Source organism: Polypterus senegalus, chromosome 2 (assembly GCF_016835505.1).
Source record: "Polypterus senegalus isolate Bchr_013 chromosome 2, ASM1683550v1, whole genome shotgun sequence".
In the NCBI taxonomy this organism is placed as follows: Eukaryota; Metazoa; Chordata; class Cladistia; order Polypteriformes; family Polypteridae; genus Polypterus; species Polypterus senegalus.
Window position 1 is genome coordinate 85642141 of NC_053155.1, and position 14167 is coordinate 85656307.

Consider the following 14167-nt stretch of genomic DNA (forward strand, 5'->3'; position numbering starts at 1 on the left):
AGCTGTAATGAAGGAGTGCCTTTCACGTGGTGTCAGAAACAGCTCTGTTTTTAGACATGGCAGAGATTTTTTTTTAGCAGATGTCTGTAACCAACAAGAAGAAACTGCTAGCCCTTTTTCTCAAAACTGAGTGACTGCAAAGTGACCTCCCTGAAGTTTAATTTCGGAATCTTCTGCAAAGTGCTTGAAAGTAAGACGTCCCAACCAAAGCACACTGTTCTATAACTTAAAACTGTTAAACTAATATATACACTAAGTAATGATTTAATTAGATAGATAGATAGATAGATAGATAGATAGATAGATAGATAGATAGATAGATAGATAGATAGATAGATAGATAGATAGATAGATAGACAGGAAAGGCACTATATAAATGAAACATACCTAACACTTTATTCATGCTTTATCCCCTTGCCTCACAAAATAATGCTGTAATTTAATTTTACTTTAAAAGTCACAATGAGGAAGAGGTCAGTGAAGTGGTGGAATTAAAAAAATTATTTAAAAGAAATCATTTGTTTGCATGGCCACAGGCAACTTCATTATATTTAGCAGTTAAGAATACTCAGATATTTTTAGAACAGTCTGGGAGGAGGAATTGGAAGATTGTTGTGGTCACAAATTGCACAAAATTTGGGTTTAAAACCAGTTAATTCCACACCAGTTATCTTTTCAGTACATACAATGGCTAAGTCGTTCAAGAAAAAGCATGCCAGCCTTCTAGGTTTCAGCAGGTTGGTGATTCTTGTGTCAAAAGGCCTTATGATGTTTACGTACTGCTTCTCAAGAAGACACGTTTGTGACTTTTCCACTGCAGTTAAGCTTTCCTTATACATAACATAAATCAAAATTCTGTGTTTGAGTTTTCAAGAAATGTATACATTTTACACACCCTTCAATGTTATTTGACCAGCTTTGGAGAAATGTGTAAGTTTGTCTTGCTGTTTGTTAGAAAATAAATTTGAGGACAGGATTAACTCTAAAATGTCTGATTTGTCAGCATCTTGGATCTTTCACAAATTCTTTTCTTGACCCACTACAGTTTGCTTACTATGCTAACAGGTCAGTTGAGTATGCAATAAACATGGCTCCTTAACTTGCAACATTTAGACAAATTAGTTATTTATGCTTATTTTTGGATTTCAGTTCTTTATTCAAAAAATCATACCAGAGCTTCTCCATAGCAAATACCCTAGTATGAATGTGAACTATGCCATACGTCTCTGGATATCCGACTTTCTAAGGAACAGATGTTAGTCCCTCATGTAGATTTCGTTATACACACTTTACGAATGTACAAAGTCCAGACTTTTTATAAATTCCTGTTAAAATAAACAATGGCTTATAACAGACACGTTCGTCTCTTATTTTTATATTTTCTGCATTTTCGTAATACGGTCTGCGGTGCTGAAAATACTAAGCAGCTGTTTTCTTTCTTTTTTTAAACTGCATTAATCTTGTAGTTTAAATAACGTTTAGAAAAATGGCAACAACATGCATTTTTTTCCTGCAACCATAATACTGTATCGAGTTAGTTTTTACTTAAAGTATTACTTAAAAAGTGTTCCACTCAAACTACTCCGCCCATCGTTTCAGTCACTTGAAACCTTATCTCGTCTCCGTTTGCAGTTTTCAGAGGCTTACAGATAGAATATTCAACCTGGTAGGTTTCCAATCACAGCGATGGGCGAGGGTAAATTTGCATGTATCCAATCACTGCGTGTTCCTTGCGGCAATTACGGCCAATTCTCCGCCCCATCCTAATGACGTAATTCTTGAGGCGGAAAAGTTTCCCGATAGACCTTCACGCTGCACCTTGTGCCATGCTCATACGGTGGGTGCTTTACATATCAGAGATGCTGGTTCTTCGGAAGCTGCTGGTGTTAGGTGGCGATGTCTGCACTCGCGGCCCGTCTTTGGGGTGCAGAACGTGGTACACCTTTTCCCAAGCAGGTTATTGTTCCAAGTCCGAGCAGAGTCCGGCTGCGGGGGCAGGTACGAGCACTGAAAATTGTAAATACAAGTAAAGTGGGGTCTGTCGAGGGTTTGTTCGCGAAAATACACGAATAAGCCGTTCATTGTAAACTGCGCGCGAGTCTGCTCGAAGTCACGTAAACAAAGACTAAATTCGGAAATTGACCACTTGCACTATTGTTACTATTCTTCCTGTATTGCGCAACACATACATGAATCATTTGTTCTTACGAAGCGTAAAGCAAATGTTTGTGAAATTTACGGCACAGCTGTCTCACGGTGTGACACTGTTTAAAGTTCGATTCGTGTCAAGAGGAGGAATGCACATTGACAAGTTGGTAAATGTCATCCCTTTTGTTTATATGTTTATGTCTTTGTATGTATAGTTGAAATTTATGGTGGCATTTTTCACTACCACTGCAGATCGCAGTGACTGTTTTATGTTTATTAGAACGACACTCAGCATTTCATAACACAGGTCTTGACGGTTAATGGTGACCTTCAGTTTGTAAAGTTCCCTTTGGTCCTTTATATTTTAAAAGTTTTTATATGAAATAAAGATTTGCCAGAATGCCCTGAATAAAGCTATCATGTATGAAATTTGACTAAGCAGTCAGAATTTCAAGCTGCAATGATAATTTAGATCTTAGTCTTATGTCACTGTTTTCTGTGCTCCGTTCTAAGATTCTGTAAATTATATTGTAAAGAACGTGTATGTAAACATTGCCTACCAGTTTGATCACAGATAATTGTGCACATTGGAGGTATCATGTAGTAGTCGTTTTCCATAGGTTAATTTTTGATGTTCTTGACTTTTTTGTTATATGCACTCTGTATTCTGTCTTAGTGCATCAATACAAATGCATTTTTTATTTAGCAATGTAGATTTATCATTAGCTTGGTTCTTTCCTTCCCCTTCATCCATACAGTTTGGCTTAGAGTAGGGCCGCTCAGTTTAAATTTCTGCTGATTAAGTTACTTTGTCAGTGTTTATTTTTAATAACAGCCCACTTAATAAAATACCTGGTGCATGTTAGATGAGCCCTGAGTTAACAGGGCACTAGTTGTTAATCATTGTCTAATTTGTCTGTTAATAGTTTGCTAAATTAAATTTGTAACTTGGATTTTGTGTAAACTGCCAGACAATACATTTGTCTTTAAAGATAATACAGAGTGTTTGTCTTTAATCTTAAACATTATTTGTCACGTGGTTGTAAAATATTTTATTATTTGACATATTTTATTAAGTATTATCATCTGAAATTACTCATACCAATCATAGTTTTAAGTAATGGAAACTTTTTCACATCAGAAGAAGTCATGTGATGAACACAAATTTAGTTCAGGTAAATACTCAAACTTAAATACTAGACAATACTCGTATCAATAGAATGTGAATAATTTATAGAAAATAATAAACATGCTTTGCTTTATGTTATGAGTAAAGAACACTTAATTTACTGAAACTTCAACAAGGTTTGTATTTTTGGGTTCTGTTCAGGAAGTGCAGGTTGTCACAAGGAGGTGATACTTTTAAGGATAAACATATTTCTTTTTAGTTCAAAATCCTGCATAAGCTTCTGTTTTAATGATGTCTCTTGTTCATGTTAACATTTGTTGAAGCCACTGCAAGTTTCAGCTGATGTGCTGTAGATGGACTTTATTCTAATACTGTACTACATTGAACTACTTTGTATTTTCTACAAAGAAAAAATAATGTCTTCTAAATTATTTGCATCTACTCCCAGGCATAATGCATAGCAGAATCTTGACTAGTTGTGTCTGTAATGCTGCTTGCATAGTTTATATTTTCTGTCAAGAAGCAGGAAAGGGCAGCAGATAAGATAAAACTGATTGAGAATAAGTAGGTTTGATAAATAACTATTGAGCATTAACTTTTTTGAACTGTATTTGTAGTCCCAGCTCTAAATACAGAAGTATAATAAACAGCTAAAACCGTTAATCACGTTTAATGGTTGCTTGATGAACCATCTGAAAACAATTCTTTAGGTAATCTTTGACTATTAAGAAGAATCCCATTAAAGTCCAGGCATGTGCTGATGAGCACATATTACAGATCAATACCTTCATAAGTTACTCCCACGATTAAGACTCCAATAGTTTGTCTGACAGGATAATTTGGCTTGCTAAGAAGAATGTAAAGCTTAGTTAAGTTGAAAGAAGGATTTCAAGTTATTTGGTTTGATCTTCACTCTTTATACTAATACATTTGTTTTATGCGGAATGTTTTCTTAAAAGCACAATATTTTGGCATATATACTGTATCTGCATATATTAAATGTGCATTTAAATTGTTGCACAACTAATGTCAGTCTTTAACTGCCTAATTTGTTATAATAAAAATATTTCTGAAACTGAGTCTGGGGAACATTTGTAGAAAGAAACCAATAAAGTTTAGAATATACAGATACTGACTGCTTGATTCAAGTGATCTGATGCAGATTTTCATTTCATCTGCTATTTATGCTTTTATTTCACAGATAAAGTAGTTTCCTATGAGCAGCTAAAAAGGATGCTGGCAAGCCACAATGTCCAGCTGTTTGATGTTAGGAACCCGGAGGAATTCCAAGCAGGAAGAATACCAGGATCAACTAACATTCCTTGTGCGTAAGAAGTCATTACATGTTGAATGTACTGGCGCTGCCAACCATACCTTTAAGCCTACAACTGTGACTAGGCTACTGTGTGGATAAAAATGAGCAGGATGTCTACAGCAGGGAGATGCAGGGTTTTCAGAGTGCGCTTGGAGGTTGGGATTCTTCTACAAGCGGGCATTCTAGAAAGTTGTAGTAGATTGAAAATGCTGGCTGGTGTACACTGAAAGTTAAACTCTTTGTTAGGGAAAGACAAAAAAAACTGATTGTGTTGTTGCAGAATGTGTTTAAATCATATGAGTTGTGTTGTAGAAACAATTTGGAGACCGTTAGGAGGAGTAACAAGGACTACACAAGTAAAGGCATATTACTAAAAAGTCTACACAGAAAGTTTTGATTTTTCCAGCTTTCTTCATTAACAATAAATATATATACAGTATGTATGCATATGTGTGCGTCAATATATGTACTCTGTGTGTTTGTGTATGTACAGTATGTTTTGTGTTTCTAAGAAGAATATGCGGTATTTATGTTTTCAGCCTCAGTTATCTTTTTATTTTCAACAATGGTTGAAAATTATTTTAATGTTAATTTTTTTAAATAAATCATGAATCACCCATTTTTTCTGGGTTTTTTTTTGGCATATTGCCCTGCCCTAACCCAAATATTTCCAGAAATATTTTTAATTGCAGAATAAAATGTAATGCTGTCCCTTTGTGAACATCAAGTTGTTCATTTCTCGATTATCAAACTGTAGCTTGTGTCACACCATGAGTACATTTTGAACTTTAATTTTGTTGTCTTGTTTTAGTGGATATTCTAGAGGAGGCTTTAAAGTTGGAGAATGTCGTGTTTAAGAAATCTTTCAACGTGGAAAAGCCTGCTGTCAGTGATGACAATATTGTCTTTCACTGCCGATCTGGAAAGAGAAGTTTTACTGCCCTCGAGACTGCAATTACCCTTGGCTATTCAAGGTACTATTTTGTGTCCTTGGTCATCCTTTTTTTAACCACTCCATGTTCAGTTCTTGTCAGATTAGGAATCCCTTTGATAGGATTGTCTTGCTATAAACTGCACTGAACTCTGTTAAAACCAGTCAAAAGATCACACATGCCTTAACAGGATTCTTGATTATTGAGCAGTGAATATACAGTATATCTATGAGAAATCCATGTAGGATCTGGGCCTTCATCACAGGCTTTGACAAAGGCACTCGCCAAAATGTAACTGGTTTGTGTTTTGTTTTGCTGGAATATATTGCAGACCTCCCTTTAACACTGCTTAATTTTAAGCAGTGGCAAAAATTGAACAGTATACCATCTGGTTGGAATTATCCACTGCTTCACTTGTTTTTACACATTGTAACTTTGCTTTTTCTATGTGGCTTCTCTTAGCTGCCATTTGCTAAGTGAATAATCTAGTACAATTATAAATTTGTGGTTGTTGAAAAGTCCCATAAGTCTTCGAGATAGCGGCCTTCTGGGAAGTGCCGGGCTTGTCAGTAATGAAAGTGACAGTATTACTTTAAATGTCCAGTCCAAAGTGAAGGTGGTTGTTGAATATACATGTTTGAACATACAATATGCAGTTCCATTATTTTTTATTTTTATTTTTTTTATTTAATCAGTCATTTAATTTTGATCAGCATAATGTATGCTACTAAAATATGAAAACCACAACAGAGGTTATATATTGCAGTCCTCTGGAAGAAGTTAATGAAAGTAAAGTACATTATGTGACATCAATCTAATGTGCCTTGTAAATTTGTAAACTTTGAAGTCCCTTTTGGAAAATTTTATGTAAAAAGCAAACTTGGTATTCACCTTAAGGGAACATCCTGATTTTAGCAGAAAATTAATAGTGGTTTTAAGCAATGTTATTAATCTGCTGTGATGCATGCTTAAGCTCCTATAAAGGTAATTGTCTGCTTGCATTATTTTATATGCCATATGGATATGAATGGTCTGTCTGCTTGCAGTGACAAGAAATACAAAACCAAATTTTTAAAATTGTACAATACCACCATTTTGGTATTTTTACTACTGGAAGTATATATTAGTTTTAAACCCCACCCCCTTCAACATGCAGTAGATTACACAGGGAAAATGTATTTTGATGTGCTTGAAATTTCACAGGGATAAAAACCACCATGTGTCAAAGCAATCAAGATTCAAAGTAGGTGAAATCCTACTTTCCTTCGATGTGATCGAAACCTCACTGGAAAATCTTTCTTGCTTTGAAGGGCTTGAGACCAAATAGGGGACCAGGCCCCTTGCTTCAACACACACTGAATGTGGGATGAGGAAGTCGGGGCATAGTGAGGTGTGGTGCACCAAGGAGGCTGGAGTAAGGTGGGGCTGTTTGGAGTTCTGTTATTTGCTTCAAAATCATTTTGATACAGGTACTGAGATCCAAAAGCTGACGTTGAAGCCAAAATTTAAGTACCAATCCAGCACTAATGTCAACCCTTCTTGTTAAGTGGAAATTGTCAAAAGCTAATGGAGCAGAATTACTTCATTTAAGTAGTGAATAATTTACTCAGAGACACTGGTGAAATTTTAAAGGAAGGTAAGGTTAGAGATGGAATTGACAAGGATTTTTTCACTCAAAGGCTTGTGCAAATCTGGAACAAACCACCAACTTGTGTACTTGAAGCATAGACACTGACGGCTTATAAAGAACACCAGGATGTGATGTTGGAACAATTCGGCTATTAGGGAGTCATTAGAAACTTATTGACTGAGTGGTATCTTCTCATTTGTAAAATGTCTCATTAATGTATCACTGAGTGTTCTAATTATATGTTTACTTATGTATTTCTTTGTTCTGTGTGAACTCTTTGTCCTTTAGGGCTCGCCATTACGGTGGAGGCTACCTAGAGTGGGAAGAGAAGGAAGGGTTAACTTCACCAAATCCACAGTCTTGAGTCACCTGTGAGATTCTGAGAAAGAGGAAATTGTGGCCACCAGGGAGCGCATTAGTGCCCCAAATGCAACACAGACAGACGTGGACACAAGTTCAGCACAACACACCTTTTATTCAACTGTGAGAAACATTTTCCACAAAGTACCGTACTAAAGCACTCATTGTCTTTTTTCTTTTCTTCTCCTTGCCTCTTTGTCCACCTCCACTCCTCCTCTAATGAGCCTTGTCCTCCAACTCCCGACTCTGGCTTTGTGAATGAAGTGAGGTGGTCCCTTTTATGCTGCCACTGGTGGCACTCCAGTTGGCACATTAGCATGAATCGGGAGCTTCATAAAATAGGGCTCGTCACATCCTGCAGCAGCCCATGATGGCACCTCCCAGCATGCCCTTTTGTAATTCGGACAGCTGTAGGAACCCAGGGGGGCTGCCACTTAGCACTCATGGGGAGGTAGGGCCCTGTACCTGTTTTCTCCCCCAGTTCTCCTACAATTGAGGCATCCCAGATGGGTAAGGGCCCCAAGCCATCAGCCACAACATGTATTCACTTACTCTTTGATTACTAACAAGAACATTATATTTATCCTGTATCAGCACTGCATCTTTAAGATTTTATTAATAAATAATGCAGTATATTTTTAAATGTGCGTTGTCATTTATTTTGTGAATGAATTGAAAGGCAGAACTGTTCTTATTTTTTCAGTTGGAATCAAGTGTGTTGAAGACCTTAATTAATGAGTGCCCTGCATTTAAGAGGACAAATATTTGAGCATACTTAATTTCATTAAGCAAATGTGTTTGGAAAGTTTATTCCACAAGAATGGGAGAGGGAGCTGCCCTTCATCCAGATGGCAGCTTGATATATGTTTTTCCAGTTAAGCGGAATTGATAGAAATGATTCCCATTAAATCGACGCCTTAGTTTAAATTTTTTTTTTGACTTGGCTGTCTGTAGTTTTGTATTAAGATGTGTCTGTAATAAAATGAGTTACATATATTTCTTATGAAACTTTCCCTGCTTGACCTACCCATTCACAGAAATAAAAATGTCAGTTGTATGATGGGCATGTTCTGCCAATGTCCTCTACATACTGTACAATATATACTGTATGTGTGTATATAATAATAATATTGAAATATTGCATGTATAAAATGTGAAAATGATTTAAACAACAGTATGAAGAAAGACTTTGGGATGCAAGGTTTTCCTCAAGCCTTTTAGTATTTTATGAAGATGTTTTTTTTAACATTTGTATCAATGCAATATGCAGTTTATAAACAAAGTACTGTATATTCTTCTTGAATCCTTGCCAAGTAAACTAATAACTATGTTAATTTTTATAAAATCTAAAACATACATGGAGAGTTACAAAATAATCTACAATGACAAAGGTTCCTTTTTACTAAGGTCAGTAATATAAAAGCATTAAACAAACACTCATTTTGCCTCATTTTTATTAAACTGTTTTTCATCATTCAATTTATTTGGATATCTGCTCTTCTTGCTTGACCTATAGTGATTATTAGCTTATCCAGTGTGGTGAGACTGCTTTCTAAATTTACCTCAAACCCTAAGTGATTTGCCAATAAAAACTGTGCTCATGCCACCCAGGAAATGTGAAAATATCAATCATTCTTCAATTTCAAATCAAGTTAATAATACATTTTATTTATATAATTTTTTTTTCTCCACATAAGTCTGTCAGTGTAAGGTTCAGGCATGAGCATAATGCACAAATGCTGTAACTTAGAAAAATGGATGGGAGTGTTTTGTGTAAAGATCTAATTGTTGCATTCTCACACTCCCTACTGTTAACTCAGTTTTGGAGTTAATTTAGTTATAAACTTTTGTTTTTAATTTATTAAAAGCAAGTAACATTCCATACAAACAAGTAAAACTTAACAAAGCTAAATACAGTTCAACCCTCACCCAAGAGAAAGAAAGGAAGGTCAACAGCCAGAGCAAATCTTAAGAGTAGAAAAGAGGGAGGAGAATCCTATTTCCCAATATAAAATCTTATTGTAAAATGTTATTGATTAGATCCTGCCAGTTTTATTTAAGTTTTGAACAGATCCACTAAGTGAGAATTTGATTTTTTTTTTCAATTTCAAATAGTATATAGCATCAGTTACCAACTGATTTAAAGAGGGGGGCTAGGATTCTTCAACATGAGCAAGATAAATCTATGTGCCAATAGTGTAAAGGCAATTACAGTTTGTCCTTCTCCACTTTAAGCCCATCTGGTAGTACACCAAACATAGCTGTTAATGGATTAGGAGAGAGTGTGACACCAAGGCTGTCAGGTAGGCACTTAAAAATTTTGGCACAAAATGATGTTAATTTGTTGCACACCCAAAATGTGGCTCAATGAAGATGGAGCTTGATTGGAACAACACAGGCTGGATCTTGCACTGAAAATATTTTAGACAATTTTAAATGAGATAGATGTGCTCAATAAAAGATTTTAAACTGGATAATTGTATGGTTTGTGCATATGGAACTGGAATTAGTTCTGTGCAAGGCTGCCTTCCATTCCTTTTCTGAAGTTTTGAGTAAAAGATCCTTTTCCAACTATACTCTGTGGTCTTTGAAAGGAAGGGAATTTAAAATGTTTTTATATATTATAGAGATGCTGTCCGGGTCCACAGGAGTGATCAATATTTCTTCTGGAACAGCAATAGGTGGGAAATGAGGAAAACTAGACAGATTTTGTTTAGTAAAGTTTATGATTTGGAGATAGTGGAAAGATTGTGTTGATGGGAAGCTAAATTTGGAATGTAATTGTTTGTAGGATGCGAAGACATAATCTATGTTCATATCTCTAAGTGATTTAATCCTATACATTTTTTAAACATTAAAAACTGTTCATGTTTGAGAGAGTTGACAAAGGTGGCTATCGTGTTGAGGTCCCACAGATAAAAGCTTCTCTATCTTGAAGTGCTTCCTACATTGGTTCCATATTCTGAGTGAGTGAAGGACAGTTGGGTTGTTTGTATATTAACGATAACTTGTATTTACTGGGACACAAAGCAAGGAATATAAAGAAGTTCTGCAGGATTTTATTTCTATTGCAGGCCAAGCCTGTATGTGTTCATCAATTTGTGTCAATGTCCAGGTTTTTATAGCTTGTATATTTGCTGCCCAGTAATAAATTTGAAAGTTGGGTAGAGCCGTGCCACCTTCAGCTTGAGGTTGTTGTAGGGTTGTCTTTTGGATGAATGTAGGTTTTGAATTCCAAATAAATGAGGTTATGATTGAATATAATTTCTTAGAAAATGATTTGTTAGTGTATATGGGGATGCTTTGAAATAGAAAAAGAAGCTTAGGAAGGATGTTAATCTTGACGGTGTTAATTCTCCCTGCTAAACTGAGGTGGAGAGTAGACTATTTATGCATGACTTGTTTAAGTTTTTCGATGCAGATAGCAAAATCTTGTTGAAACAAAGCTTTATGTTTATTTTTGATGTTTACTCCTAGGTATTTAAAATGATCTGTTATAATAAAAAGGAAGGTGTAGATGTTTGCTAGAGAGTTCACTAGGAAAAGTACACTTTTATTCAAATTAATTTTGAGTCCAGATATCTTATGAAATTCTGCTAGTACAGTTAGGGCTGCAGGCACCGAATTTTGTGGGTCTGATATATACGGAACCATACAGTATAATCTGCATATAGTGATATTTTCTGTTCATGCCTTTCTCTGATAATCCCCTTTGTTTCTGAAGCATTTTAAAAGTTATCAGCCAATGGCTCAATGGTGATTGTAAACAGCGTAGTGACAGGGGCATCCTGGTCTAGTACCACATTCTAGTTTGAAGTAGTCTGAAATGTTGTTAATACAAAAGATAGCTCCATTCAACCACATCAAAAGATTCTTCTGCATCCAGAGATAATAAGATCTTGGGGATGTTAGACTTTATGGGTGAATATATTACATTAAACAGGTGTTGAAGATTGGAAGCAAAGTGTCTGCCTTTAATAAATCTGGGTTGGCCCTGTGATATTACCAAATTAATTACTTTCTCAAATCCTTCCAGCTAGAAACTTTAAAAGTATTTTAACATCATTATTCAGCAGTGAGATTGGTCTACATGATGCACATTGTAATAAGTCCTTATTTTTCATAGGAAAGATGGTAATTAATGCTTGGTGAAAAGTTTGAGGTAAAATTTTATTGTCTCTGGCTTTTATAAATGTAATATAATATAATAAAAGGGGAGCTAACTTATTTGATTTTTTTTATATAAAATGTTGCAGGGTAGCCATCAGGGCCTACTGCTTCCTGCTCTGAAGTGAGGTAGCGTCTAGTAATTCTGATAGTGCCAGAGGTTTATCCAATTCCTCTGCACTGAGAGTATCAAAAAATTAATTAGCTTGTGTTTTGTATTCTTTAAATTGAGTAGAATATAATGTCTTGTAGTCTCTAAATGTGTGAATTATATTTCTATGGTCAATGATTCTGTCTCTGTCTGTGTTGGTAATTAATGGTATTGCTTTGTGATCTTCCTGCTTGTGGATTTGTTGAGCTAAAATATTATTGCCTTTCTCTCCATGTTCATAGTACTAATGTCACAATTTAAAAATGACTTGTTCCATTTCTTTTGTTTTCTGAAGGTTGGGTTCTGATTGCAAAGCCTGTCTTTTTCTGCAAATTTTCTCATTAGGGAACCTGCCATGATCTATTCTATACACTTAAAGAAAGTTTCTGCCCATTATTCTGGACATGAGGAGAAGCAGCAGCAGCAGCAGCATGAACCACTGTAAGGCAAAATCAAAATTATTACAGAAGATGTGAATGGTATGCAAATAAAGTATCAAGTAAGAGATCAGATTTATTCACATACTTCATAATATTAGTTATTAAACAATGTTTGCCTCTAATGTACATCATTTTCATACAGGCAGGACTAATTTGGCTGTACAGATTAAAAAACATTGATAGAAAACTTGGCTTATGCATTGGCTTATTACTGGAAATAGGACTCACTGGCAACTAAAATGCAATAAATAATCCTTTATCTTTTTTGAGTTATTAAAAAACAAGTCAGTAAATGCTACTGCTGCAGCTTGAGAGGTGATCTGCTGCACTAATTATATACTGAACTACTTAAAGCATTCAGCGTCCAAACAATATCTTTTAATGTCATACCAAAATTGAGATTAATGCATTCAAGAGTTTGAATAGGTTTTACTGTATGTTGCCGATAAGGTTTTGTTTGGAAAGCGTTTGACTGCATGCAATCACAGACCTTAATTTTGCTGTGGGTTGGATGATCCAAGAAATACAAACACAGTTTTATTGGCTGTATGTTGTTTCAAAGTCCAGGTACAGAGTATGCGAGAAAGCAAAATGCTGTGAAAAAGTAGTTGCTTTGTTTTGGCCAGTTTTAAATGAAGGCCTTAGAAGAATTTATAATAAACCAGTCTGGGAACATATTTGTCTTCAAGAAATTTCCATTACTTGCTCTGCACCTTGCAGATGATATAAGTGCTAAAACTGTGCCCCTTTAATCTTGCCATTCACATGTAAATGCGGTGATGGCACTTCACCACATTAAAAGCCAGGTTTGCATGAACGTGTGATACAATTGCTCAGACCATAGACAGAGGTGGTCAAAAACAGATAGCAACCACATTTAACAAAAGTGTAAATGCAACAACCACTTATGTAGAAGCAAATTTGAGTTTTGCACGGAGAAGGTGAGATTAACCCTCAATCAGGAGATAATTTTAAAAGACTGATGTAAAGTAAATGTAATCCAGCTACAAAATGCATGTTAATACCACATATAATGATGCATGTGGAATACTGTTTTTTTTTATTCTGATCACATTCATTCCATGTATAAAATGTTACCTGTTTTTATTTGCTGATACCTCTGTCATTTGAGAAACCTAAAAAATGTGTTTGTCTGTGTTTCAATTTTTATTTTTTTTTATCAAACCTCTGGCTTTTGCCTCATAAAACCATGCAAGTAGGAGAAATGTGTCATAGAGAAATTACTGGTACAAAATAAAGATGATCAGTAGTGTAAGAGCAGATTCAGTCTGATAGAAATAATAAAGAATAAAGGTGTACAAACTTCTTAGAAGGATCACAGACAAACATTTCACACTTTAGCACTATGGCTAATTTTCAGCTGAGGAGCTGACAAAATATTAAAGTATTCTGTCCCGTCTTCAGAGAGATCTTCAGCATCATCCACTTTGTTCTGATTACTGTTTGGCGTTTTGCTGCTTGGAGGCTGAGGATGCTTTACAGACAGCTTGTGAATGGCCACATGTGTACTAAGCAGGTTCCGAATCTGTTTTCTGTGTTTCTGTAAAAGAAAGTTATTTTTTCATTTTAATAAGAGGATCAGTATTGTTTTGATATCAAAGTAAAATAACTTAATTTCAAGCATTGATTATAACAGCGATGTGCTATCTTTCATATGAAGTTGGTAAAGACAAAGTTTATTTTTTGTACAACCTTCTATAGTGAAGGCCCGTCCTAAGCAGGGACATGTGGTCAAGGGAGGCAGGTGAAGCAGAGCCTCATCTGTAATCATGAAAGTAAAAAAAAAACTAATAATGATAACATAAAATAAATTTGTCCACTGGTCTTTGCTATAAATTTGTTTTCTGTATGATTACAATAATTTTGATCATTTT

The 14167-nt window shown here is 35.3% G+C and overlaps 2 protein-coding genes across 2 annotated transcripts in view; one reads left to right on the forward strand and one right to left on the reverse strand.

Annotated features, from left to right (window-relative positions):
* Window positions 1-1785: 1785 nt before the first annotated feature.
* Window positions 1786-8954, forward strand: si:ch211-161h7.8 (thiosulfate:glutathione sulfurtransferase). The gene is made up of 4 exons (XM_039744089.1): window positions 1786-1998; window positions 4479-4601; window positions 5404-5566; window positions 7443-8954. Exons 1-4 carry the CDS (start codon window positions 1827-1829, stop codon window positions 7516-7518), a joined length of 534 nt encoding a protein of 177 aa, XP_039600023.1. The 5' UTR covers window positions 1786-1826; the 3' UTR covers window positions 7519-8954.
* A 3131-nt stretch (window positions 8955-12085) lies between these two features.
* LOC120523109 overlaps window positions 12086-14167 on the reverse strand; it is a 36902-nt gene continuing 34820 nt past the window's right edge. The window contains exon 4 of the mRNA XM_039744090.1: window positions 12086-13833. Within this exon, the coding sequence (XP_039600024.1) occupies window positions 13624-13833 (210 nt within the window). The 3' untranslated portion in view covers window positions 12086-13623. The remainder of the gene's footprint in view (window positions 13834-14167) is intronic.

Excerpts from the sequence above, each read along its gene's own strand:
- si:ch211-161h7.8 (XM_039744089.1), top strand. The coding sequence starts at position 1,827 with ATGCTCATACGGTGGGTGCTTTACATATCAGAGATGCTGGTTCTTCGG. Across the intron at positions 4,602-5,403 it reads AGGATCAACTAACATTCCTT|TGGATATTCTAGAGGAGGCT; the intron begins GTGCGTAAGAAG and ends GTCTTGTTTTAG. Across the intron at positions 5,567-7,442 it reads ATTACCCTTGGCTATTCAAG|GGCTCGCCATTACGGTGGAG; the intron begins GTACTATTTTGT and ends TTTGTCCTTTAG.